General features: G+C 40.7%; 1 protein-coding gene across 1 annotated transcript in view; it reads right to left on the bottom strand.

Moving 5' to 3' along the window:
• Positions 1-3,131: 3,131 nt before the first annotated feature.
• The window catches only part of ITGB8 (integrin subunit beta 8), a 71,623-nt gene continuing 47,497 nt past the window's right edge, over positions 3,132-27,257 (bottom strand). Inside the window, exons 9-14 of the mRNA XM_074945806.1 lie at positions 20,800-20,934; positions 17,055-17,460; positions 13,260-13,485; positions 10,824-10,927; positions 9,177-9,340; positions 3,132-9,085 (exon numbers count right to left, since the gene is read on the bottom strand). Of these exons, the coding sequence (XP_074801907.1) occupies positions 8,963-9,085; positions 9,177-9,340; positions 10,824-10,927; positions 13,260-13,485; positions 17,055-17,460; positions 20,800-20,934 (1,158 nt within the window). The 3' untranslated portion in view covers positions 3,132-8,962. The remainder of the gene's footprint in view (positions 9,086-9,176; positions 9,341-10,823; positions 10,928-13,259; positions 13,486-17,054; positions 17,461-20,799; positions 20,935-27,257) is intronic.

Genomic DNA, 27,257 nt, shown 5'->3' on the forward strand with positions numbered 1-27,257 from the left:
AACATTGCTGAGAAGGCCCTTTGTGTCAATGGGTGAGATATCTTCAGTGAGGAGTCCTCAGTGGTGGAAATCACGTTCTCCATCAGCCAAATTAAGACTTGTTCCAAGCACAGTTCTGTTCATTTCAATGGAGCTGCACACTCTTTTACAGCAGTAATGAATCTGGCCAAATGTGTTGGTTTCCGTTTGCTAATTAAAATTTGACTGAATTTAAAAATCTATTGGAGAGCGTCCCTTCAGTAACTGATATCTGAATGATTTGTTTTGCTGGTAATAGTTTTATTGCATCTTTATTTACATTCACAAATGTCATTATAGAACAATAACATTCATACTTTGGTTTGAAGGCAAGAAAATGATTAAAGGCCAGATGGTGATCTGGGCTGAGTGGAAAGCACAGAAGCTGAAGCGGAGCATGACACACTCTCCCAATGCAGCCTTGGTAGGCCGTGGGTCCAGGTATTAGAGGTTGGTGAGTGCTGTGCGCCCACTACTCCCCATGATGGGGAACAGATCTTATTTACTGGGTTAGCTAAACATTTAGGGGTCAGTTCTTTGGATGTGCACACACATGCACACTCTCCCAACAGCATCAGTGGGAGCTAGCAGCTTCAGCACCACAAGTTATTTACTCATGCTTACAATACCGGAGACATCGCCCTCTCAAACAATTTCAGGCCAAGCAAGTTTCCTATATAATTAAAGTTTTATTTATTTTGTACATTTTAAATGTTTTGTTATAAACCCAGAGTTTCAAGTGCATATTTCTAAGGTTCTTTTCTTTATTGCAGATCAACAAAATAACGCCTCCCCCCCCCCCCAACACCCTTCAAAATCTGCTCTTCTGCTAGTAATGCTCAGCTTGATAACAGCTTCTTCTCCTCTCTCCCCACTCCCATGGATCCCTTTTCAGTTGCTACAGTGCCACCTCATAATCCAGATCTTTACTCAAACCATTGTACTTTTTAGCACAGATCTTTTTGGACAGATCTCTCTCTCTCACTCACACAGACACAGACGACTTATACTTCTTTAGGTATGTTGGGTCAAATCTTGCCCTTAGCACAACGGGAATCACACAGAGACTGAAATTACACAGTAGGGGAGTACACCTACATCACTGTTGTCAAAGAAGTAGTTGAAGTCACGGCCTCTTTCATCCCTAGGCTCTAGAGGCTGTAAGGGAGGTTTCCCTCCTCTTCTGAGAGCTTGAACTACAAGCTTGTTCCTTGTCAAGGGGATCTGCAAAACAATACGAGTAGCATTAGATTAGAGCCAAACCACCTTAATCCCTATTAGGGTCACTGACTGTGCAATGAGGTGAATGTCGTGAATAATTATAAGATATTATATGCTGTAATGGCGCCAAAAACTATCACTATGTGTACAAATAACTGTGTAATAGTCCAGTTTAATAGCTGCATTTCACATCCTGTGGAGAAAAAGAGAAAGGCTTCATACAGCTCATTTACCATCATTCCACAACAGGGGTGAGGACTGGGAGGTGCACAACATAGCTTGGTACCAGGACCACTCTCGTTAATGGGGAGAGGGCTTTGTAGGTGCATCAGTTTATTTGCTATAGCTCATACTTTGCCTCGAACAGTTCCTCAACTTCGTCCTCTTCCACTGAAATTATGAAAATTGTGGTCATTCTTCTAGCTTTTGAAAGAAAAAAAAAAGAGGTAAAATGATACATTTTTCCTTTTCTTAACATTCAGAACATTCTCTTCTTATGTTGCCCTATATCATTTCCAAGGTTTCTCTCTTGCATTGCTGAGTCCAAGGACTCATGTAAGCGACATACAGATCGTTATGAACACAGCAGCCCTTACTTGAATGCTAATTCTTGTCCCGGCACTGTTGTGCTATTTTCAATTAAGCAAAAACAGTTCTTGCCAGAATTAGCAATTTATGGTCATGATGAAAGAATGACTAAGGGCTAGGAAGTGATTATGTGAATCAAAACAGAGCTAAAAAGGTTAATTTTGGTGATGTCACATCACGGGCAAGTTTTGAAAGCAGCTCTGCTCATTTAGACTTTCTTGGCCTCGTCGGTCTCTATAGTTGATCAGGTATGTTCTTAAAGCATAGACGTCCTTTTCATGTCGACGGTTTGGCATAGATTTTTGTAGGGAAACTATTATGACCAGAATCAACACAAGAACAAAGTGCATGTCCCTTTCACAATTTACAGACACTATTTTGACCAGTGTTAGTAAAGCAGCATAACTGTGTCCTATGAAGGTACAGATGTATGCTCAAAAGTACACCCCCATTCCAAGCCCACCCCAACAAGCCAATTTTTACCCAAAATAGGAACAATCTGTAGAGAGAGGGAGGAGGGATATTTTTAGCCACGTATTAATATTCAGATCATGCCTTCATACCCTTAGCTATGCTATGTTACACTCCTCTGAGGCTCAGAGACAGTTTACTAAGTAGCGTCTCAGCAATGGTTCAAAGGGCATGTCTACACTGCATCTGCTAGCGAGCTTCCCAGCCCAGGTCCCAGACTTGTGCCAGTGGAGCTCATGTTAGTGCTCTAAAAATACACGTGTCAACCTTGCAGCTCAGGCTGGAACTCAGGCTCTGCAACCTCAAAGCACTGTCTACAAAGCTATTTTTAGAGCACTAGCAGGAGCGCGGCTAGCACAAGTCAGGAAGGCTCACTTCCAGATGCAGCATAGACATGCCCAAAGGGGCCTGAATTCAGGGAGTCAGATACTGTTCCAACATACTCAATGCTGCCCAATTGTTTGCTGATAAATTCCTAGCTACACTGTCAGACAGAGTTCTGGACCATCATGTGCTTTCATATGTTTACCTAAACCTATAATCATGCTTCTTGAGATTTTGGTCCAGCACTCTTTATACAGTCCTATTCCATCATAGATCAATTCTAAGCAAACTCCTCTTTCCTTAACGTAGTCCTACAGACTAACGAACTACCTTTATATTCCTAGACGGAGCATTATAGTGAGGATAACAAATATTTTTTTACAGCATCAGTGATAAAATACGAGTGTATTACAAAACATGACACTCCACAGGGATGAAATACTGCTTTTTTATTTTATTTTTTTTAGAGAGCAAGTACAATAACGTTGCATTAACTTAATGCTATGTCATAGCTGTTAAAGCTCTGATAGAAAAATAAACATCTCACAGTACACTACAGTGTCAATTCATTAATAAATATAATCAAAATAGAAGTTAGTAGTCAACTGAAATGAATAACCAGCTACAAAAGTATATTATTTTAAACAAAACAGTCAGAACGTTTTCGAGTAGTGATTCATTTTAAAAATGTCCTTTCAAGCTGGAAATGAACAATAAGAGTTACACATCTATTAAAAACCTGCTTCCCTTCCTAACATTTTCTATGTATCAAACTTTTTAAATCTAAAGAATCATTATATATTCACATACTTTATTTTTACAAAAGGCAGCACATTAAACATGAAGATAACCCCCATATTATATTATTAGTAATTGTATCACTACTTTGCTAAATGAGACACTTTAAAGTAGTTTTATTTTTTTAAAACAGTAGTAGTAAGCGTGAAATAGATCTCAGCACAGTGAATGTGTCTAAAACTAATGTGCTTGCAAACAGGAAAAAAAGGTAGGTAGCTGGGGTGAAGCCGTGGCCCCAGTGAAAACTCCCATTGACTTGAAAGGGGACAGGATTTCAACTCACGTCAACACATGCCAGACATTTTACTCATTTTTTCCTAACTACGTACCTTGTTTCAAGAGCGTGCAACAGGAAAAAAAACAAAAAAAACAAAAACAAAGAGGAAATGCTAGCTGAAGAGGAATTTCTAAAGCAAAAGAATTTCCTGGACATTTATTTTCAGAAAGAATCATCTTGAACAACATTAAAAACATACTGGGCTCTAATTCTAAACTGGCTCACACTCCGTGCAACTGCACTGATTTGTCCCATTATATACAAACTATTCCTGCTGGGCAATTTTAACCTATTGCTGACATCAATGTACAGTACACTCAAATTTCCCTTGACTTCTATCAGAGTTCTGGGTATAGAGCAATAGGTAAAAACAATAACATTCTTCCTAACTACTGCTTCATTATTGTTTACCATGTAAGTCTTATTTTTTATATTCCAAATGCATGGCATAAACGCTATGGAGACATTTCATTTCTAATTTGATTGGACAGTTTGCGTTTCATTCAGCACTGATTGATATAGTTCAGTGAATCAATAAAATTTCTTGCTCCACACCTTGGCATTTCCAACTAAAAATAAAAGCAGATATTTTCTTTCAGAAGTGCATTTTTCTAACTGTGAACTGTACTGCTTACTTAGGGCCTGCTCCAAAGCCCACTGAAGTCAATGAAAACATTTCCACTGACTTCAACGGGCTTCAGTTGAGGCTCATAGAGTCCAGTCCTACAACCCTACCTCAAGTAGTCCCTCTTAGTCAGTTGTCAACATTGTCCTTTGTGTTTACATTAGGGAACAGGGTTAGGTACAGAGGGTGCAAACAGCCTCCTCATCTATGCAGGGGCTGGACACAAATGGCCCTTACACTCTACTATGCACAAGGAATACCTTGTGAATGCCTCTGCCAGTCGAGACTCTTCCAAGTATATGGGAAGGAGCATGGTTTCCTGCACTGGCTAGTAGAACAGGTTGGGCACAGAGGATGGATACTGTACTCTCCTTAAGGACTGCACACAAACCTCACTCCCCAAAGCTCTTGGATGCATTCTGCCTGCTTTAGACACTGTGCCTTGTCAAGCTCCTGCTAAGGCAGTACATTTTTGCACATCCCTCAACCCCGAGCTGTGCCTTAAAGGGCATCATAAAACCCAACGTGGCTAGCAGGAAGAGTAGGTGTTGCCTGAAAGTAAGTTTCACAGGTTCACTGCCGTAGTTAGCAACACAGTCACAATCACACACATATGGGAAAAAACTAATTCCCTAGTGTGACTTGAGACAACAAGGGTATCATAATATTTTACCAGCTACAGAAAATTATTTCTTCTCATACAATACAAAACCATACTTTACATAGGAGATTTTCGAGCCATCACACTGAAAAAAATTAATACAATTCAAATAACTGATAACACATTAAGAATGGCTAGACAAATGCAGTTTCTTTTTAAGGTCCCCTTTAAACACCGCTTGTGAATATATGGGAGTATTTCAATCTGGCACAATGAAAATTCCACATACATCATGTGCACATTTTCAAAATGAACAAACCATTTCCCCATACTCATTTGTGACACTATAATAAATGTATTCATAGATCTTGGAAGTAATTCATAGAATTACAGTGACTCAGTGTCAGTGTTTTTTTAAAATCAGAAGTAATGTGCACATTTTTTACTGCATAAGCATCTGTCCTTTCTAAAATATACGCGAACAAGTAGTTAGAGATGAATAGGCTTCAGCCCTCTCTATGCTCAAGTGTCTAGTTTAGAATTAGACTAATTAAACCATTCATACAGATGTTTAAGCAAAGACCAACAATTTTTCTGCAGATGCTCATGTAAAGATTGTGCTTATGGGGCATAAAATAAAACAAATAAAATAAAAAAATCCCCAAATGACCAGTTAACAATACAAATCTAGTACCTGTGTGTATTTCTTTAATGAAGTGTTCCATATTTTGGAGCTGGCCTACTGTCAAATTATTTGAAATTTGTTTCATTTTTCAGTGGGCTTACCTTTCTCTCATAAGCCTGTAGTGACTTTTGTTGAGGCCAAATTTTATATTTTTTGTTTGGAGGAAACACCTTAGAGACACAATATAAAGAGAAGAAATCATGATATGAACTATGTAGAACTATCTTGTTTCCAATAGCTCACACAGTAACTGCTACACAAAGCACAACCACAGTACCGTAAGTGCTGATCAAATTTCTTGTGAATTATGGGGTAAGTGCTTTCTCATTTAAGGTTATGTGCAAATGGGAGCACAGATCCCCACCTTTGTGAGGCTTTTGTTGGGTCATTCCTCCTCTGCACCATCCCTTCTGAAAAGCAGGGCCAGTGGCCGAGGGGAACAGCTGGCAGGCAAAGCCACAGTTTCTCATGCATGGCAGCCATCCATGAGAATCAGGCACCGTCTTGAGGATCTTGTTCTGCCTGACCTCCCAACAGGCCTTCTAAAGATTAGCTCTTGGCCGTCTGCATTGCCAGCAGCTAATTCTTTGTCAGTAGCCCACTCGTAACCTCCTCCATGGTACCTTAACACAGTGGAAGGGGGAGTTACAACTACTCAAGACAGCAGCAGCTTACAATGAAATTTATGTTGCAAAGTTCCACTGACCCGAGTGGAATATAATACATTGAGCAGCTGGTCTGATGGCAACATGCTGGTGATGCCCCCATTTGAGTAGAGCCGCAGTTCCAACAAAGTGCAACAGGAGGAGAGAAACAGCTATAGGATGTATTTTGGAGGTAGGGAGGAGATGTTACCATAAAGACCTCTTTCTCTCCTGTATGTGAAGTCCCCAACTCCACTTGTGTTCCATAATTTGACACTTGTGAACAATGAAGAGAAGTTATTTTAAACAATTATAAGTTATTTTTACCAAATATATCACTTAACTATATGTTGTCTTAAGGGCTATTATACTTCATTCCAAGAGAATTAGGTTAAAAATCATATTCCATTATTTAAAGAATAGGTTCACATCTTTTGTGAAGCACATTAAATCTTTCAATTAAATAAACAGTTACTGATATCCAGACTGTACCCTGTTTCCTCCTCTCTTTAACAAGTTGTGACCGGAGCAATATTAAGTATGCTCATTTCTCATGGGCCTTTATTCTGTTCCCTGTAAAGTCAATGGTAATCATCCCATTAACTTTCACAGGAGGAGGACTGAGTCCCACACTGTGCAGTATAAAGAAAAATAATTCAAGTTAAATACAGTATAAAGTTTAAATGACTCAATGCCATATACTTTTCAATAATCTATAATTAACAAATAAAAATGAAGGTTATCATGAACACAAATAAAATCAGTGTAATGTATTCCAATTTCTAGTGAGACATTTTTAAGCTGTCTGAACTGAAGTTCAGATACAACTGTGATGTGTGACATAGAAATACTTAACAGAGGAGTTTAAAAGGTGCCTTATTAGGGGGAAGTATGTAGTGACTACCACCGATATCTAGAGCTGTTAGAACAATGACAATGGACATTTTGAGCCATTGTCTTTGTAGGATTTTTTTTTCAAACTTCCATTTGATCAGTGTATTAGGGAATGCTCTCTGTGAAACAAAATCCATAAAGCTGATTATTTATTCCAAATCCTGCATTCCTTTCACATGCACATCTCTCACAGATTTCAGTGGAACTTACTTGTACAGAAGGAATGCAGAATTGGGAGAATTCATATTTCTCGTTTCTTATAAGTACCTCAACAATGTCTATTCTGCTTTTTTTTTTAAATAAAGACTTCCCCCCTTTGTTTCAGTGAAACAAATATTCTCTGCAATAGGCACAGATTAGTATTGAATATCAGTATTTAGCACTGATAACATACATCATCTCAGAGAATTTTTTGCCAACTAAATTTTAGTGCATATTTCAAAGAGGGTTACCAGGACTTCCTAACTTTACGACAATGTAAAACAAGCCAGTCTGACTACTGGCTGTGCACTTTATATGGCATATAGCAACAAGACGACAGCCTCCATTGTTGCAGAGTTTGTTTTATGGAGAAGCGGAGTGTCTTTGCACAATTTATTCTGTGTTACAAATTCTGCCCTCAGAAGCCTCCATATTGGTCCCATTGAATCTAGGAAGGATCTTGCAGACTTCTGAATGCAGAATTTGAATCTACATTAGTCAATTCAACTAGTTCTCATGGGAAAATTCCTCTCCTTTTTTCTGTATTCGTTTTCTTCTTTTGAAGTTTACACCTTCACATCCTACTGGATACATATCCCAGTGAACAGCAACAACAATTTAGGTGGTTAAATAAAGGATTCATGCAAACTGATTCTCTCAGCTAAAAAGTAACAGATGTGGAAAAATCAGGCATATCAGATATTTAACAAGAAGAGAGCCCTTATTTGGCAAAACACTGAAATGTAGCTAGCAGACCAAATACAGCCCTGGTGTAACTTAACTGTCTTCAATGCAGCTCCTCTTGCCAACTGCAGAGCTGAATTTAGCCCGAGTATTCCAGTCAGCTAAAACAAAAAACAAAACCACACAACAACAACTCTCCCCCTCCCCTTTTTATACTGACTCAATTTTCACATATCTTAATATATATATATAAAAGCCTCTATTTTGGAACAAAGGGAATACTAAAATGTATACACTTTATCACATATGAAGAAAAAACCCTGTTTAAGTGACATTATAATCTGTAGATTTTTTAAAATACCAGTAGTAACTAAGCACTCATTAATCCAGTTATTTTTGATAAGTAACTATAAGAAGATAAACTGATGTCAAAGCAGACAAGATCAGTGGAACTTTGAAAGGAAAACCAAAGAAGTTTTAAGAAGTATCATTTTTACATGTACAAGTACTCCAATAGCTCCATCTATTGCCATAATGTACAGGAATGTTAATATTTTAATCACAGTTTTGCCCATTCCCACAGCGCACATCAATACTAGCTACATGTAAAGTGAGATCAGTGCTTTGTCACCCCTGTTCATATCTACATTCTATGCATAACTGAATAAATTATTTTACATTAAAGTGCTACACCAACACTAATGGTCTTGAACAGTAGTAATGCACATTTCTCTTTCATAAAATACAGCAGCCATAACTTCAAACATAGTCACATTACGTGACTATGCTTACATGTTGGTTTGTTACAGTATTCAAAAAATGCATGCCACAAAAACAAACAGTATCAGTCAAGACTCTTACACAATAAAAAATAAGATAGCTTTTTTAAAATTAGAAAATGATGGAAATAGAGATTTGCAGAAAACAGTCTTCAGAACTCGCACTTGTACGTTTCATTTAATCGTAACTTGCTGATGTCGATATTTATTTCTTCTGGTTTGTCACGTCTGTATGTTACTGTTCTCGTACAAACAGTAGGCAAAAACATCTTATCCTTGAAGGAGAAGATACAGTTTATCAACAAATAGCTAACACTTATATGCAAGCAAAAAATGTACTGAATATGATTTTCTCTAATCAATTACCTTCTTTGTTGCAGATGCTCTGTAATCTGAGGAAGATTTAACTTTATTGCTATTCCACTGTAGAATTATCTGCCTGATGATAAGTACATTAAGCAACCCAATCAGAAATGTAACTATAAAGATTATGAAAAAGATTCTAAAGTAGCTTGAGTCAGAGAAACATTCTGCAATAAAAGGAAAACAAGAGTGTAAAACCTAAAATATTGATAAGGGCCATCCATTAAACAAGTTTGAATTTAACACTGCACATTAATTTAGCATAGCTTCACTAAACCAAATTCCTAAAATAACCCCAAATGATTTTACATGTGAGAGTATTTAATGAAGAATGAATAATTATTCAGATTGCCATATGCAAACTATTTTTAAAATAACTTTAGCAGGAAAAAAATTCCAATTAGGAAGATCCAGATATATAGTCACCATTTTTTTTATTCTTTAATGTTACAGTAGCACCTAGAGGTCCCAACTGAAATCAGGACTCCATTGTGTTAGGTACCATAAAACAGAGTAACAGATAGTCTCTGCCCCAGACAAGACAGACAAAGGGTGGAAGGTAAAACTCAGTCACTTTCCCTCCTGCTCAGTAGTAAAGTCGGGAATAGAACCCAGATCTCCTGACTCCCAGGCCTATGCACTGCACCAAGCTGCTTCTCTCAATAGTCTTGGCCTCTAATGGTTTTTAAAATCAACAGATCCTTCTTATAAGTCCCAAATAGAATCACTGTCACTTTTATATGCCTCTTTAAAACAAAATGTCTACCTAAAGCTATTAACTGACAAAAAGTGATTACATATATGTAATTTTCTTTGCAGTTTGGGCCCTGTCACGTGAATGGGCTTTGGATGTGTTTATTAATAGAGAAAGACTTTTACACACCCTCATTACTTTACAGCTGTGTACACTTAAAGACACATTAAAATGTTTCATTGAGCTATGCGTTCTATTTCATTTGTTCAGCTCTCGTAATGTGAAATAATGTAAACATATGAGTAGTAGTAAAACAGATGGATACCATAATAGATTTCTGTAAATCTTTCTTTAAACATTACTGAGGCAGGATTCACTATTGGATGCAACTTCTCAAGGATCTGGGAAATCTGATTTAGCAATGCTTGCCAATCACATTTCCTGTTATTATTTATCTTTCATTTCCCCTGAAGCAAAACATAAACTTTCTTCAAACAATCACAATCTACTTCTGAAGGAGAATATAAATGCTAACTAGAGCAAGGAATGTTATTACAGAAATATCTGTGCATCAGTGCCAAGTGTTAAATACATCATTCATACGAATATTTAAGCAGGACGATATCAGATTTAATTTTGTTACAAAATAACACGTCAAGATGTACCGCATTTTGCAGGGCTGAGGAAGGGGAATAGGGCATAGGGGAAGGGAAGAGTGGAGACTTTTTTACAATTAAGTATTAACTGTTAACTAAGGGGAAAAATTTATCCCAATGCCGAGGGCCTATACCAAATCCTATACATAACTTACACTCAATTTTAAAGATTTAAATGGTTCTTAAGTGATGCCTAGTGTGTTGTGTGGGTCCTCTACAGTGGGGGTGAATTTCACAATGAATTTTGATTGTTTTCACACTTTTATTAAAGTGATTAGGCAAAGCTAGGTTTTTACATACCTGATGCTGGATCAATATAATGCACCATATAAGCACATGAGGTTTTGCACTGGTCATGTGTAGTTTGTGATGCATTGTTAGAATAATGGCATTGAACACAATTCCTGAAAATGAACATATAAATATAGCACTTAACCACCACTATAACTTTACTGCATTTTCCTTAAACGATTAAATCAACAGAATAATTAGTGTGTTCAAATAATGTTCTCTTGCTGCTAGAAAAATACAGAAGCATTTATTTATTAACTTTGAGACATACTGTCTCTCTCTTGCAATATTTTAACCCATTGTTATTTGCCGTGTTGTTGTAGCCGAGTTGATCCCAGGGTATTAGAGAGACAAGGTGGGGGAAGTGATATCTTTTATTGGGCCAACTTCTGGTGGTGAAAAAGACAAGCTTTCAAGCTACATAGAGCTAATAGAGTGACCAGAAGAAGAGCTTTGTGTAGCTTGAAAGCTTGTCTATTTCACCAACAGGTCCAATAAAAGATATTACCGCACTCACCTTGTCTGTCTACTTTAGCCCAATGACATTTTTCAAAACTATTTGGTGAAAAGTAGTGAAGTAAAATAGTCAGATGCTGGCTCAAAGCCACCCTACCCTGGCCCTGGACTACACCTTTCATGCTGTACATCTAAGGAGGTGCAGCACAGAATCTACCTTGTGGTTTCTTTAGCTATCAGATCCACAAACTCAACATGAGCTACTAAAATAAAGGTGGGTTCTTTCCTTTCATGCATCATCAATAGTAGTAACGATCCTGCAGTCCACTTATTCCCCCTTACACCACATTTTCACTGTGTTCAGTGGGAGGCACAGGAATAATTAAAGGGAAACATTTAGTCTTGCAAATGGAATTCTTTTGATGATACATTAGGAAGAAGAGATATGAGCACCTTCTCTGCGCAGGGCTGGGTCTGCATTTCCTACAGAAGTAAAGTAGCAAACACCTTACTGTTGTCACTAAATGTCAACAGATCAGACTCTGAATACAAACAGGGAGTAGATAATGCCATTTTTACTACTACTTTGAGAGTAGAACTGAACTTTAAATGACTACAGAAGACAAACATCAGTAATGTTACTACAAAAATGCAATTGACTTTTTAATTAAGTTGAGATAGATTGTTCAAAGGCATGGGCACTAACTCCCTTTGACTTTCAGATATAACCCAGATATTCTATTTTCACATCATTCTGCCAAGTCTTAGCATTCACCTTTTCAGACATGGTCTGGGGTTTACCTCCAACAGCATGTACACTAAACAGCTCAGAATTCAATTGATGAATATCAATTCTTTCTATTTTTACTGTTTTCTTTTTTAGATGAAGGGTTAAATTGCCCACAATGGGGATTGCAGAAAGATGCAACATTCCAGCAGGAGCTTTTGGAAGCAGCGTGCCTGAGAGACACATGGCTAAGGCCTGATCTACATGAGAAAATTAGGCTGGCATAAGTATGTTGCTCAGGGGTGTGAAAACTCCACACTCCTGAACAGCATAGTTTAGTTGACCTAAGTGCCTGCACAGACAGCACTAGGTTGACAGAAGAATTCTGTCGACCTAGCTACCGCTTCTCAGGGAGGTGGATTACCTACACTGATGGGAGAATCCCTCTCCTCAGTGTAAGTTGTGTCTGCAGCTGTGTTGCTGTAGTGTTTTGATTGTAGACAAGCCCTTTGTCTCCAGGCTCATTCTTCCTTGTCTTATTTGGGGAGAGAGCACAAGGACAGGGTTGTGACTAATCTCTCTACAAGAGTAAGCATTGCAACAGGATTGATCCCTTTCTACCTCTTTGCACATGGGAGCAGAACTAGTCACCCTAAGTATTCATCTTTAAAATTCAAAGCTGCACTTCCCCCCCAGCCAGCCCCTGTAGATGATGTATTTAGAACCAAATTAATGAATATACTACCCTCCTTTATTACTGTTCCCAAAACAACAGTGTTCCCTTAACCACTTATGAATAGCCTTGTTTTCATTGGCAGGAATGTTATTTTTTATGTTTTAATCTTTCTGATAAAGGGTTAGCGATCTGTGTAGCAATACCACTTTCAGACCATCTTTAAATTATTCCAGCTTAGTAATAATGCAGTGGGAAAACATGCTGCCATGATAATCCTGTATTAATGGAGAAATATATAAAACAACCATCTTGACTACAGTTAATGGGATACTGTTTTTTGTTTGTTTTTTTTTACTTGTAGTAAGTTTCAGTGCATTGCATGTGGATCTGAGCATGTCACCATGAATACCTTAGCTGCAGATGAACTGTACAGTCCGAGCCTCAATTTGAGATTCAAAGCTTCATGTTTAAGTAAGGTTACATTGAGAGTAAAATTCTAATATCTACAGCATCTGAATGGGAAATGTTCTGGGAGAGGACAACACAACATTAAAAATGGAAATTAAGTCAAGTATTAGAAACATACCTGTCTTCGTCACAGGCATTGTTACAAGTAGGGCAATATTCACAAAACCGGCCAAAACTCCTTGGATCAGTACACTCGCATTTTCCACATATGCATGCTCCTCTTCCACTGCAAATCTGGCCTTTGGAATTTATGCAATGTTCTGCTGTCAATGATGAACATTGACAGCGATCACCTTCCCAGCCATGAAAGCATTTACATTTACCAACTTCACATTCACCATTGCCTGCAACATCAGAGAGTATATAAGTGTTGAGTTAAACCCCCATCTGCCTTAGTAAGTGCACATCTTGGATCAAGCATATTCAAAATCCTTAGCATTCTCTAGATTTCTCAGAATCAGAAACGATTAGAGTTAAATTTAGAAGTGTGAAATCCCTATTCAAGTTAAGAATAGAAGATTTTAATAAGCAACTATATATGGCAGTTGTTTCCATTTCAAATATGTCACCTTAGTTTTCCCTTATTAAAAAGACTCATGAGTATGCCAGATATTTAGACAGTTTGTTTAATAACTCACTAAGGAGGACCTTTACAGCACTCCATTTTCAAACCATGCAGACAGCTTACTTAGATGGCCGATATACTGACACGGAGAAACATAATTGTCGCTGTCCACGCAGCTCAGGGTAAGAGGAAGATCTATCCCATTATTTAATAGGTTGTATTGCCATTTGAGGTCAAAATGGCTTTCTGTGTTTTTGTCTCTGATGCCTTTTTCTATGATCTCTCAGAAATGAATGCGTTAGAATGGAAAAAAGTAAGTCAACCTAAGCACCTGTTTTGCTCAAAACTTACTGAAATTTTCACCTTTCAGGCTGAAATTTCCCCAGCATGATATATACCTACCTTTTGGGGGGAAATCTGAAAAAAAGCAGTTACACTGTTCTCATCATACAATGTTATTCTGAAATTTTCTAAACAGGTCTCACATTAAAGCAGATAGAGTTAAAAAGGGCACATCTAGAAAGGAGATAGTTTTTAAGGACGAAAAACTCATTTTAGTGCTTTAGTGAAATATGGTTTGATTTGGCCAAGCTCTAAAGGTTTGAAAAAAATTATGTACGAATGGTAGTTTGTTTTTGTTTTTAAAGACAGGACTATAACAACCATCTCCTAGTGTTCTGAATTGAAGAGGGCTGTATCTAATTTAGAACCACAATAACAACACCACCACCACATGTAATGAGCTCTGCTTCATTCAATGGGAATTTAAGCATACATTCTAAAGGAGTCAAGGGCTATATAGAAGCCATTACCTCCTTTAAAGTTTTCTATGTGAAATGTCGGGAGCCTGAGACAGCTAAAAATGTGTGCAGACAAGTTTTCCATGTTGTAGACACTTATATAGTTTCACTTTTGACATATGGTAGTGTCTATTTCCCCCCCACACTCTAAATGTGACTAAAGATACTTTTAAACTTTGCATTTTTGGGGGGAGGGGGGAGGGAAGAAGACCACAGGCATATATTATATGCTAATATATAAAGCATATGTTAAAAAAACAGTAAAGTTGCAAAGGTCGGCATTCAAAAATCAGGAAAAGTGAACCTTAACTCCCTCCCCTTCTACATATGCATTACAATACTGTAATTATTTAAATGATCACACAGTATTATTTGCAAAAAGAAAAGGAGGACTTGTGGCACCTTAGAGACTAACAAATTTATTTGAGCATAAGCTTTTGTGAGCTATGGCTCACTTCATCGGATACTTCATAAGCTCATGAAAGCTTATGCTCAAATAAATTTGTTAGTCTCTAAGGTGCCAAAAGTCCTCCTTTTTTTTTTTTGCGAATACAGACTAACACGGTTACTACTCTGAAACCTGACAGTATTATTTCTACTTCATCTGAGCAAAGTTATGTTCATAGTTACTGTGATGAACTGGGAACATGTATTTTTATGAATATATTATTAGTCTGTTTTCTTGTTCTGTTTTGTATTGCTGCCTAACTGAATGCACACAGCTATATCAAAGGAGGCTGTGAAGAAGCTGTTACAGAACTGAACAGGAAATGTAAAACAATGACACAGGTAAGACATGCTCTCAGGTATCTTGGTTTTCTTCCATGGAATTAATATAACGGGTGGGCCCTCCAGCTAGCGGCAGACTTTGCGTGGCTGGCTCCATTCAGGTTAGGATGTTTTACTGTTCCCAAGTCTAAGCCTGGGATCAAAAGAGATCCTAAAAGATCAAAAGACCAGGAATGCTTTAAAAAGTGCCCTTGGAAAAGGAGGGTTTTTTTGGGGGGAGAGAAAAGGGGTCAGCTGGGAGAGGCAGCCCTGGGTGTGTCAGGAAAAAGCTGACAGGCTGTGAGGTCTCCAGTGAAGAAGGCTGTAAGCAGCATAGGCTGGTTTTCCCAACTCAGAGATGGGGAATAAGCCATACCAACCTGAGCACCGGATAGAAATGTTAAGCTTAGGTAAGGGAACTTTTGTGTAGGTCAGTTATTTTAAATGTACTTCTCTTCTACTTGTTGGGCAAAATAAAACATGTTTCGGTTTCTATATCATTGCAAATGTAGGCTGTCACAGGCGCCCAGAGAAAAAAAAATCTTGCAGGTGCCAAGCTCACTGAACTTGCTAAATAACATGGCTGGCAACCAGGGAAGTAACCCAGAAACTCAGCTGGAGAGTGGTTGGATTGCAAGATCTCATCCCAAAGAGAAGTGGATGCCTGACACTTGAAAGGGGTGCACTCTCAAGGGACTGGAAAAGGGTCTCAGCGTGGGCAGCCTACTCAGGTACTGCAACAATTACAGTAGCATTAAACCAGAATAACTCTACTGAAGTCAGAGCAGTTGTTCTAAATTTGCACTACTGTAACTGTGACCTAAGTTTGACCATCAGTGCACAGGTTGGGCACTATACAGTGAAGTGAAATTAAATACATGGATGCATTTCGTTAAACAGAGAGGACTACAAAACAGATATTTACAGATTAAGTTATGTTAAAATAAAAAATTAAAATAAAAATTTAAATTTTACTTCCATTGAGAAAAAGAAAATAATTTTGGCTGACCGATGCTAATGGTACTGTCTGCCTCTTTGCTTCTGTTGTAATGGTGTTTTGGCATTCATGTCACACTCCTGCCTCAGGCAAAATTTTCATTTTCACACTTCTTTGCGAACAGAATTTCACCCCAAGAATGGAATGAAGGCCTAAAGTACCAAATCAAGAGCTTATTTGGTTTCAAACTGCTCACACTGTCCTGTTTTTGGCTTGGTTGTTCTGAGCTACTTTAGTCTGTTAGCATATGAAATTGAAGATCAACCTAAGGTCTGATGGCATTAATTTGGGGTGACCTGTAGTTATACTATGTTATGCATTTGCATCTTCTTCAGAATCCATGTCATAATATAACCAGAGATGAGCCTGAGACACAAAATCAGATCCAGAAAGATATTTCCCAAAGTTTGGTGGTGTTTGCACAGACTCATATTTAAAAGCTGCTTCTCTTCTTTTATAGAAACAACAATACTGGTATCATGGATAAGCTATCTCCAGAAAAAAATGTGTAAGAGTTTAGTCTTGAAATTCTTGAATTTAGAGATTGTCTAAGTCCAGGGTTTTGGTTCAGACAATCTCAAAAGTGTAGGAGATTTTGAGACACCTGTAGTTAACAGAGGACTTCAGTCTCCAGAGTTACAGACACTCTACCAGATTTTAAAAATAAATAAATTAACTTAATGAAATATTTAGTGTTTGACAACCATATTCATTATTGTTAGACTACATACTGTATATAAAACACATGGTTGAGCAAAAACACACTGAAATTCTGTAGCTTACCAGCACACAGGGTTCCATGGTAATATGGGCAAGAAAAGTCATCCATTTCACAGTATTTGCCATACACTTTGCCCAGCTTGGTTTTGTGACAGAAACATCTTCCACCTATGCAGTCTCCTTGACCACTGCAGATGGGCTGGTCTGGGTGCAACTTACACCTCTCAGAAGGAAATGTATCTTCACTGGAACTACAGTTAGTGTCTTCACAATGGGTGCTTTCACCATCGAGAAAAGTTTCATCGACACATATTCTTTTGTGCCTTGCACTGTCCTCACACTGACAGGCACAGTTTTTATATATATTAATTATGGTGGTTTCATTGAAACCAATAGGTCTGATTATCACATATTTTCTTCCTCCAGTTGTACCACATCCTTTCATTGCAACCGAGATATTAAAATGCACCTAAGACAAAAATAAATACTGCATTTATAATGTAGTAATTATTTCCTGTAAATTGTTTCAACATTCTATCATAAATTAAACAAGAAATCATACCACTTATAATGCCTACCAAGCAATAAGACTGAAGACACAGTAGCAATTAGTGAATGCATCATATTTTAGTAATGACAAAAGTAACAAGCATAGTGAAACCCAATAGTACAAGACAAAAACAGCCTACATTTCATGTTGAAAAGACATTGTACATGATCTGCAGAATGCAGATTTAAAGAAAGGAATACAGAATTTGGAAAGGTACCTGTTCTGTTTCTAACTTCTGACAATGATGTTAGAAATTTTCTTTTCTTGTTATTATTTACATTATGACAGCCCCTAGAAACCTCGATCATAATCGGGACTCTGCAGTGCAAGGCACCGTACAACGGACACGTCCCTGCCACAAAGAGTTTACAATATACGCCCATACAAATGTATCAACCTTTCAGAGTAGCCTAACATCAGTGAGTTAACATATCAGTAACCTTTGTGTCACTTTAAGATCTAAATAAAAGTATTTGTTTGAACAACATATACATGCATATTGCACTGTTAAGCCTGTAATACCACTTACACTTTTTGGCACTTCACCAACACTAGCTCAGCAAATAAAACAAAGTTAAAATATTAAATATTTGAAGGTTCACTATGTAATCTGAATGATAACATATGTATGTTTCCTTTGGAGACCTGATCTGGCTTTTAGGACTTCTGCATGAATACCTTGGATTAGGCCATGAATGTCCTCTTCTACTTGAGGACTACATACACTTAGTTTCCAATATGCAAAATATGATATCACTGTGACCCTTAACATTGTGTGTTGCTGGCATCTTAATGAGTGCATGGGTAGCTTATTCCCTTTATGACTTATAAATGAGCAAGGAAAAAAATAAGGTCTGTAGACTGTACAGAGTGAGATCTTTCTGGCTGCCAACTCATTCCCGCTATCAGCAAACAGAAAGCAGGGACTCATCAAACCTTCTTCCACTGGACAAAAAGCCAGCTGGAGGGGATGATGGAGAAGATCATCTTCTAAGGAATCTTCAACAATATATCCCCACTACTTTCAAGTGGTTAGGCATGGGAAATACCTCCCTCCAACCCCCTGGATCTTATACAAATGTAACAAAAACAGCAACAAGAACCAGCCTGAAATCTGAGCCCAGAACACATCCAACTCTTGCCCTATGATGAGAGAGGGCTACGGGAGCTCTTGGTGGCTATCTAGATTCTAGCAGGGGCAGGGGAAGGACAGACAGTCGCAGAACATAGAACTGTAGAGAGCTAAAGGCAGTAGTAGTTCTGCAAATCACTTCTGCAGAGCTGTCTTTTTTTCTTCTGGTCCTTCTGTCATGGGATATCCATCTTCTTTGGTATGCCAGCCCACTGATGAACTAAAACCCATGGCCTTTGGAAACTTTGAAGGCAGTAGATATTTTCCCATGGGTTGGGTCAACCGAGTATTAAAACCTTGACATTTCCATTGTCTTTTCCACTGGTAGGATACTGCCTATGAAGGCAACCAGGCATGGGGGCCTCTTTTGAAAAGCTGCTCAGCCTGCTGATTGGAAAGGGAAAGCTCCCACCTGTGTTCATCAGAGCAGGAATATAAACGGAAAGAAGGGGTGGTAAAAGAATTAGGGAAGAAGGAAATGTTTTACTTTAGTCTTCTCCAGTCTAAGGAGGTAACTAGGTCTACAGACTTCTAAATCAAAGCCCAGATACAGAAAATAAGAAACTGGCTATTATATTACACAAGAAGTTGGACTAAGTACAAGAAACTAAAACTGCTTATTTCTCCTTTTCTTCTCTCCCCCACACCTCTCTGACCCCCAGCTAAAGAAAGCCAGCCTTTGTTTGGCAGTTACCTCTATCTTGGGACCAGACTGAAGAAAGCCTCAGACCTGATTTGTATATGGGTAACAGAGGAGAAAGGCCGTGCCTCCAAGCAGCAGGACATGGTATATTGTCTTTCTCCCGTGTTTTCTTGATGCGTGATCCTAAACTCCTGGGACACCACTGTACAACATTTAAAAGAGTATCATGCTTTTAGGACACAGTATGAAGACCACCAAACATTATGACAAGCCTTACTAGAAAGACTAGCTGAAGTGCTTATACCCTGAAGAGGTCACAGAATCTTCCAAAGTTTTGTGTTTTGGTAGGAGGAGAAAGGAAGGAGGATTGTGCAATGAAAGGAATGTGAGAATTAAGGAAAAGCATTCTCCAAGTAAACAAATACTGAAAGAAAGATTTACTGTTAAGAAGTTAACCTCTTGAAGAAGGCTGATTTTCAGCTCTGCTAGTTTTGGACCACATTTGCTATCTTTTTTTTTTTATTAAAAGGAAACAGATAAACATTTGTTTTTCTGTTCATTAGAAAACAGAACTAATTACAATGATACTATCTATGGCAAGCATAGGTGGGAACACTGTAGCTGAGCTTAAAGGAAAAAACTAGCAAGCCGATCTGGAACTAGTCATGCAAACAAAATCTACAAAAGCATAAACCATGGTGTAATTTCTAAATTTCACAGAGCAAATCCACTGATTTGTGACTGCACACATACATAGACATGAGTGACGTTAACTAAGCTACATAAACTTGGTAAGAGGAATAGAACTCCTTGAACTTACACTCCAAAAAGCACAGACCTCTTTTTAATGAATTAAATAAATTGCTTTGCCAATTTAAGCAATGGAATAAGATATAAATGCACGCACAAATAGAACCAATTACATCCACTAGAGGACAATGCTCCAGATGGACATAAATTGACCCTTTAATCTGATTTACACAATATAACCAATTACCAGGATCTCTGGGCATGTGTAGAAAACACAATTTTTAAGCAAAGAAGCAGAAAAAAAATGCCCCAAGCCATGGCCAAGCAGTTGTCAATCTGCCTCTAATGACTCTTCTCTTTTCCTTACATACCTTTAAGGCTCTTCAGCTGAAGAGACCTTTCATATAAAACATGAGCACATTCAATGGTAGGCTGTGGGGAATGATCCTCATCAAAATTATTTAGACTGTTGACAACAATGCTTTGAACCTTATCTCCAGGAGATCAGTGAGAACAAACATTAGCTTTTGGTTTTAAATAAGGTATATAATAATTATATAATAATATATAATAATTATTTCAGGAGAAATAATGCCAAGGTGAATTTGGAGAGTTGATAATCAAGAATACAGAAATCTACTTTTGGTCTTAAAAAAGCTCTAGAAGATACCATACAACTAAGAAACATATAATACATGGCTCAATTCCTTTGCAACTGAGAAACTCAACATACTTCTTCATTATAAGCCACATTTTTGCATCCTTCCATGCCTGTTTTTCTACTTCCATCAGGACAGATTGCAGTTACATTAAAGTGTAGATCTTGGATCTGGTTATCCACCTGAATTTTCACTTCAGAGATTAGTTTCTGTAATGAAAAACAATTTTTAATTACATTGCATTTCAACATGTAATATGCATTAGCATCTAAAACATGACCATGCTTGACTGAGTGGATTTAACTGAAATGAAAAAATCTTGTCTGTTCGAATAATGGAATGAATTAAAGCATTGTTTTCCATATAAAGACCCAATTATATTCCAAATACATACAATCAGTTAACTAGTAATCCTGAAAAAGAAAAAACGGTTACTAACCTTTCCATAAGGTTATTGTTCTTCAGGATGTGTTGCTGATGTCCATTCCAACATAGGTGTGCGTGCGTCGGATGCACCATCGCCAGAAGTTTTTCCCCTAGTGGTATCAATCAGGTTAACTATGATGCCCCTTGGAGTGGCGCCTTCATGGCGCAGTATATATTCACCTGCTGCTTTGCCGCCTCCTCAGTTCCTTCTTGCCGACAACTCCAACAGAGGGGTAGGTGGGTGGGTTGTGGAATGGTCACGAGCAACACATCTCGAAGAACAGTTACAGAAAGGTTAGTGACCGTTTTTTCTTCTTTGATTGCTTGCTCACATCCATTCCAATATAGGTGATTCCCAAGCAATCAGTCAGGTGGTGGGATCGGAGTTTCGCTGAGACACAGACTGGAGGACTGCTGTTCCAAAAGCTGCAGAATTTCTGACCTGTTGAGCGATGGCATAGTGCGAGGTGAATGTGTAGACAGAAGATCAGGTCACCGCCCTGCAGATATCCAGGATCGGGACTCGAGCCACAAATGCCGCTGAAGAGGCTTGGGATCTTGTGGAGTGTGGATTCTTTATTCGGAATTGTGGCAAGAGTGGAGGTGACACTTAAGCTACATCGTAGCACATGCGGATGCAGGATGTGATCCAAGAGGAGATTCTCTGTGTCGAGCAAGGATTCCCCTTCATCCTCTCTGCAATAGCGACAAAAAGCTGAGTAGTCTTCTGGAATGGCTTGGTCCTTTCTATGTAAAAAGGTGCGCATCTAACGTCCAGAGACCGTAACCTCTGCTCTGGCCTATTAGCATGAGGCTTGGAATAGAATATGGGAAGAAAAATGTCCTGGTTACTGTGAAAATAAGAGACCACTTTCGGAAAGAAGGAAGGATGTGGTCAAAGTTGGACCTTGTCCTTGAAGAAAACTGTATACAGCGGTTCAGAGGTGAGGGCTCAGTTTTCTGAGACTCTTCTGGCCAAAATAATGGCTACCATGAAGACTGTCTTACAGGACAAGTAGAGCAAGGGCATGTTGCCATTGGCTCAAACGGTGGCCCTGTCAGTCTTGACATTACCAGGATGAGGTCGGAAGGAGGCAGAGGTTGGCACACTTGTGGATACAAATGCTCTAATACCTTCAAGTATCGGGCACAGATCAGGTTTGAAAATACCAACCAGCCATTCACCGCTGGGGCCGAGATTGCAGCTAAGTGAACCCTGATGGACGATACCGCAAGACCTTCCTTCTTCAAGTAGAATGGGTAGTCCAGGATAACGGGCAGTGGGGCCTCCAAACGTAGGATCTTTCTCTTCAGTGACCACAGCATAAACCTATTCCACATAGCCAAACAGGCCACTCTAGTTGACTGCTTTCTGATACCCATAAGGACAGCTCGCACCAGTGCCGAGCAGTCCTGTTCTGCCTCACTCAGCCATGGAGCTTCCAGGCCTTCAAGTGTAGGGGACTCCAGGTTCGGGTGGAGCATACATCTGTGCTCCTGGGCAATCAAGTCCAGCAGCACCAGAAGACTGACTGGTATGCCGGTGCTATAAGGATTATGTGCACCTTTGTCCCTCCTTACCTTGAGCAACGCCCTATGGATGAGCAGCGTGGGAGGAAAGGCGTAGAGAAACCTCCCTCTCCAGGGAAGGAGAAAGGTATTCGAGAGTGAGCCTGAGCTGTGCCCCAGGTACGAGCAGAACTGGGGGCATTTCCTGTTAAATCTGGTTGCAAACAGTTCCACTTGGGGAAACCCCGACCTCTGGAAAACTGCATTCAAGATGTCTGGTCAGACGGACCACTCGTGATGATTGGTGAAGGATCTGTCAGGTGGTCTGCCAGCCTGTTCTGAGTGCCTGGTAGACAGGAGGCTTCCAGGGGAATGGAATTGACTATGCAGTACTCCCATAGCCTCAGTGCTTCCTGCGATGGGGGAGAGGAGTGAGCCCACCCCCTTGTTTGTTTATATAAAACATTGTGGTTGTGACACGCATTTGCCATGTAGGTTGTGACAGAATGCCTGACAGGCTAGGTGCACTGCTCTTAATTCCCTGACACTGATACGTAGGGCTCATTCCTCTGGCGTCCAGAGGCCCTGAGTCCTGAGGGGCCCCAAGTGAGCTCCCCATCCCATGTCCAAATTGTTGGTGACCAGCAACATTGAAGGGGTGGGCCTTGTGAAGGAGATACTGGCACACACTGTGTCTCAGTCCAGCCACCACTGGAGAGTGAGCATTCCTGCTGAGGGAAGAGTGATCACCTCGTCCAATGGGTGATGGCCTGGTTACCCGATGCCACCCATGCTTGGAGAGGCTGCAGTCTGAGCTGTGCATGCTGCACCACGTAGGTACAAGAGGCCATATGTCCCAGTAGCCTCAGGCATCTCCATGCCCTGGTGATGGTAAAGGACTTCAGGCTGTTTATGATCTCTTGGATGGCCCTGAGGCAGTTCTTTGGCAATGAAGCTCTGGCCTGGTTTGAGTTGAGAACCGCTCCTATGAACTCTATCCTTTGAATAGGAGAGAAAATCGACTCAACCAACTTTTGATCAGCCAGTCATCCAGGTAAGGGTAGACCTGCACTCCTTGCCTCCTGAGAAAGGCCACCACCACTGCCATGCACTTTGTGAATACTCGTGGAGCTGCCGACAGGGTAGCAAATCAGTCTCCTGAATCTTAGGGAAGGAATATTAGAGGCTAGGAAGACCATACTGAACTTCAACTTCTTCATAAACTTGTTGAGGTTCTGCAGGTCTAGGATGGGTCTGAGATCCCTGTTGACCTTCGGGATCAGGAAGTAGTGTGAGTAAAACCCTTTGCCTCTTAACTCCACAGAAACGACTTCCACGGCTCCCACCCTTAGGAACAACTATACTTCATGGGCCAGAAGTCTCAGGGTCCCTGAAGAGGGACAGGGAGGGAGGGTGGGAAGGAGGGGAAGAAATGAACTGCAGGGTATATCCCACTTCTACCGTGTGGAGCACCTAATTGTCTGAAGTGATGTTGATCCAGGCACAGTAAAAATGGGACAAATGGGCCACAAACATAGAGGTAAGATCCAGGCTTTGGTCTGGTGTGCCATCCTTGGGTGCACCCACAAAATGACTGCTTAGACCCCGCCGGTTGTTTTGAGGGCACAGACGTGGATGGTGAAGGGGCGTGAGGTGTATGCCTCCTCCTAAAGCCCTTGTTCCTCCACCGACCAAAGTCCTGCCTCTGCAGTTGATGAGGCTGGTAGAATCGGCCCATAGGTTGGGGCTTATAAAGTTTATGAGCCGGGGCTCGTGTGTGAAGTCCTAACGACGTCAGAGTGGCCCTGGAATCCTTCAGATTATGAAGATAGGCATCCATTTAATCTGAAAAGAGAGAATTTCCCTCAAACAGCAGGTCCTGAATTGTTTTCTGGATCTCATGAGCGAGTCCAGAGGACTGGAGCCAAGAGCTCAGTCTCATTACTACAACTGTGGCTGTGGTGTGGGCTGCCGCATCTGCAGCATCAAGGCCGCCTGGATGGATGCCTTGGCTACAGCTTGCCTTCCTCCATCAAAGCTGCAAACTCTGCTCTAGACTCTGTCGGTAAGAGCTCTTTAACATGGCAGACTATGAATTAAAGTCATAACAACTTACGAGGACCTGGTGGTTCAAGATCCTCAGTTGGAGGCCCTGTGTAGAGTAGAACTTTCTCCCCAAGAGGTCTAGTTTCCTGGCCTCCTTTGCCTTAGGCGAGGATTCTTGTTGTCCCTGTCTCTCCCGCTTGTTTGCAGCAGCCACAACTAGGGAACCCAGGGGGGATGAGTATATAGGTACTCATACCCCTTCAGGGGAACAAAGTACTTTCATTCCACTCTCTTAGCCGTGGGTTGGAGAGATGCAGGGGTTTGCCTTGATGGCTGTAAAATGGCATCGTTTAAAGGTAGAGCCACTCGAGCTGGACCTGAGGATGTCAATATGTCCACCAAGGCCAGGGCAAATTCCCCTATCTCCTCCACTTGTACATTCAGGTTCTGAACCACTCGATACGAGAGCTCTTGATGGGCCCTGTAATCAACTTGCGTGGGTGTTATGGACATACCTGCCACTGCCTTGTGGGAGAAGATGAGGAGGAGGCTTGGAATGTCATCTGGGACTGCATGTCCTCCATGGCTGGTGGGTCCCTTGTGGGGGTGTCCTAGGCCTCCTCCACTTCTGCCCCCGGAACTGAACCCCTCTCCAAAGGGCAAGGTGGAGGTACCCTCACCTCTGAGGGCACCAACTGGGACCATGTGGGAGGCTTGGTAGGTTTGCGCTGCCCATGGAGTCCACATTGGCCACTGTAGTGGCATCAGCCACTGGGCAGGTGGCCATGTCGCCTGGGCCAACCCCTGGGTCACCGGCACAGGATGCCCAAGGTCCGCCTGATGTCTGCTGTGTCGCGAGGTATAGGACCCTGCCTGCAACTTTGGAGCCCAAGGACCCGCTCCTGAGTGATCATAGTGGTGCTGTGCCCATCAGTGCCATGCAGTGGAACCACGTTGAGGAGCGGTGCCACAATGGTGATTTGCTCCAGGAATGTGATCAGCGCCTCAATGGGCAGCAGTGCCAGGGTCGTGACCGGGTGTCGGAATTGCGACCGGCACTGGGGCTGCAATCGGCGAGGAGTGGAGCTACTAGAGGATGAGCGAGATGCCAGGCAGTGCTTCACCATTATTGTCGGCTTGCCCAAGACAAGCCCTTGCCTCTGTGGGACAGGTTCCTACAGTACCTGGGTTGCCACCGATGGGCCCTGGCTTAGAGGAGGCGCTGGAAGGGACAGAAGGCCTCTCACTGCCTCATATGTCTCTAGGGTTGAGTCACCTCTGGCTTACCCTAGGTGGGGAGCCCATGCGCACCGGACTCGACGGGTCCCTTCCCGCGGCTGAAGTCAATGGTGCAGGCTGGTTGCTGCCCATGGGAGAGTGGCCCAACACAGGTCTCACTCTGTCTGTGGCTTTTCTCAGAGTGAATTGTCCCCGGTCCGACTTCTTTGTCCCTTTCTTCTGCACTGGTGATGGGGAGCAGTGCCAACCAGCCAGGGTTGACTTCTTGGCAGTTGGGGAACTCTGTGGGTGCCACATAACCAGTGCCAGGGATCCCGGGTCTCGCTGAGCCTCTCTAAATGAGGGTTTTGATGCGAAGTGCTGCCTCCATTAAAAGAAATTTTAGTCTATTGTCTCTCTTCTTAGTCCGGGGCTTAATGTTCTTACAGAGTCGGCACTTTTCCTGAATGTGGCTCTCTCCCAGGCACTTCAGGCAGCTGTCATGTGGGTTGCTTACCAGCATGGGCTTGTGGCATTTTGCACACTATTTGAAGCTCTGAGACCAAGGCATGCCTCGGGACGCTGGTGGTAAGCACCGTGGTGCAGGAGCTTACAAATACCCTATCTTATCTAACTATTTGTTAACTACCAACTAATTGAACTATTTACACTCTATTTTACAGGAAACCACTAAGGAGTATTTGCATGCAGAGCAAGAGAAGGAGAGTGTTCCAGCGACTCTCATGGATGGGAAGAAGGAACTGAGGAGGTGGCAGGTGCCTATATACCACATCATGAAGGCGCCACTCCAGGGGGTACCAGAATCGATCTGATGGATACGACCAGGGGGAAAACTTCCAGCGACGGTGCACGTGACATACGCGCAACTATATTGGAATAGACATAAGCAAGCACTCGAAGAAGAAGATTAGGGTATCCACATTCAAGTTTCCTGATATTTTTACATACTTTTGTGACTGTGTATTTATGACCATTGAAAAACCTATTCTAATGACTGTGTGTAACAAAAACTGGTTATTGCAGCGACAATGCTGTCTTAACATCACTCTTTTATTTAAAGAGCAAGTATGCATCTATTGTTATCTAGCAGGAAGGGTTCCAAATTAGCTTGACAATTTCCTCTTATGACATTTTGCATCTGCTTAGGAAAATTTTCTCAGGACAAGGCTCAGGTTATTCTAAAAGCTACTGGATTATACTAACTGATTTATTCAGGACAGATGGTAATAAGCAGGCAACTAGCCAATCCTGATTGGGGCATTTGAGTGCTACAGTCATATGAAACAAAAACCCAACATAATCAAAAACTGCA

The sequence above is a fragment of the Natator depressus genome, chromosome 2 (genome assembly GCF_965152275.1).
Source record: "Natator depressus isolate rNatDep1 chromosome 2, rNatDep2.hap1, whole genome shotgun sequence".
Lineage (NCBI taxonomy): Eukaryota > Metazoa > Chordata > Testudines > Cheloniidae > Natator > Natator depressus.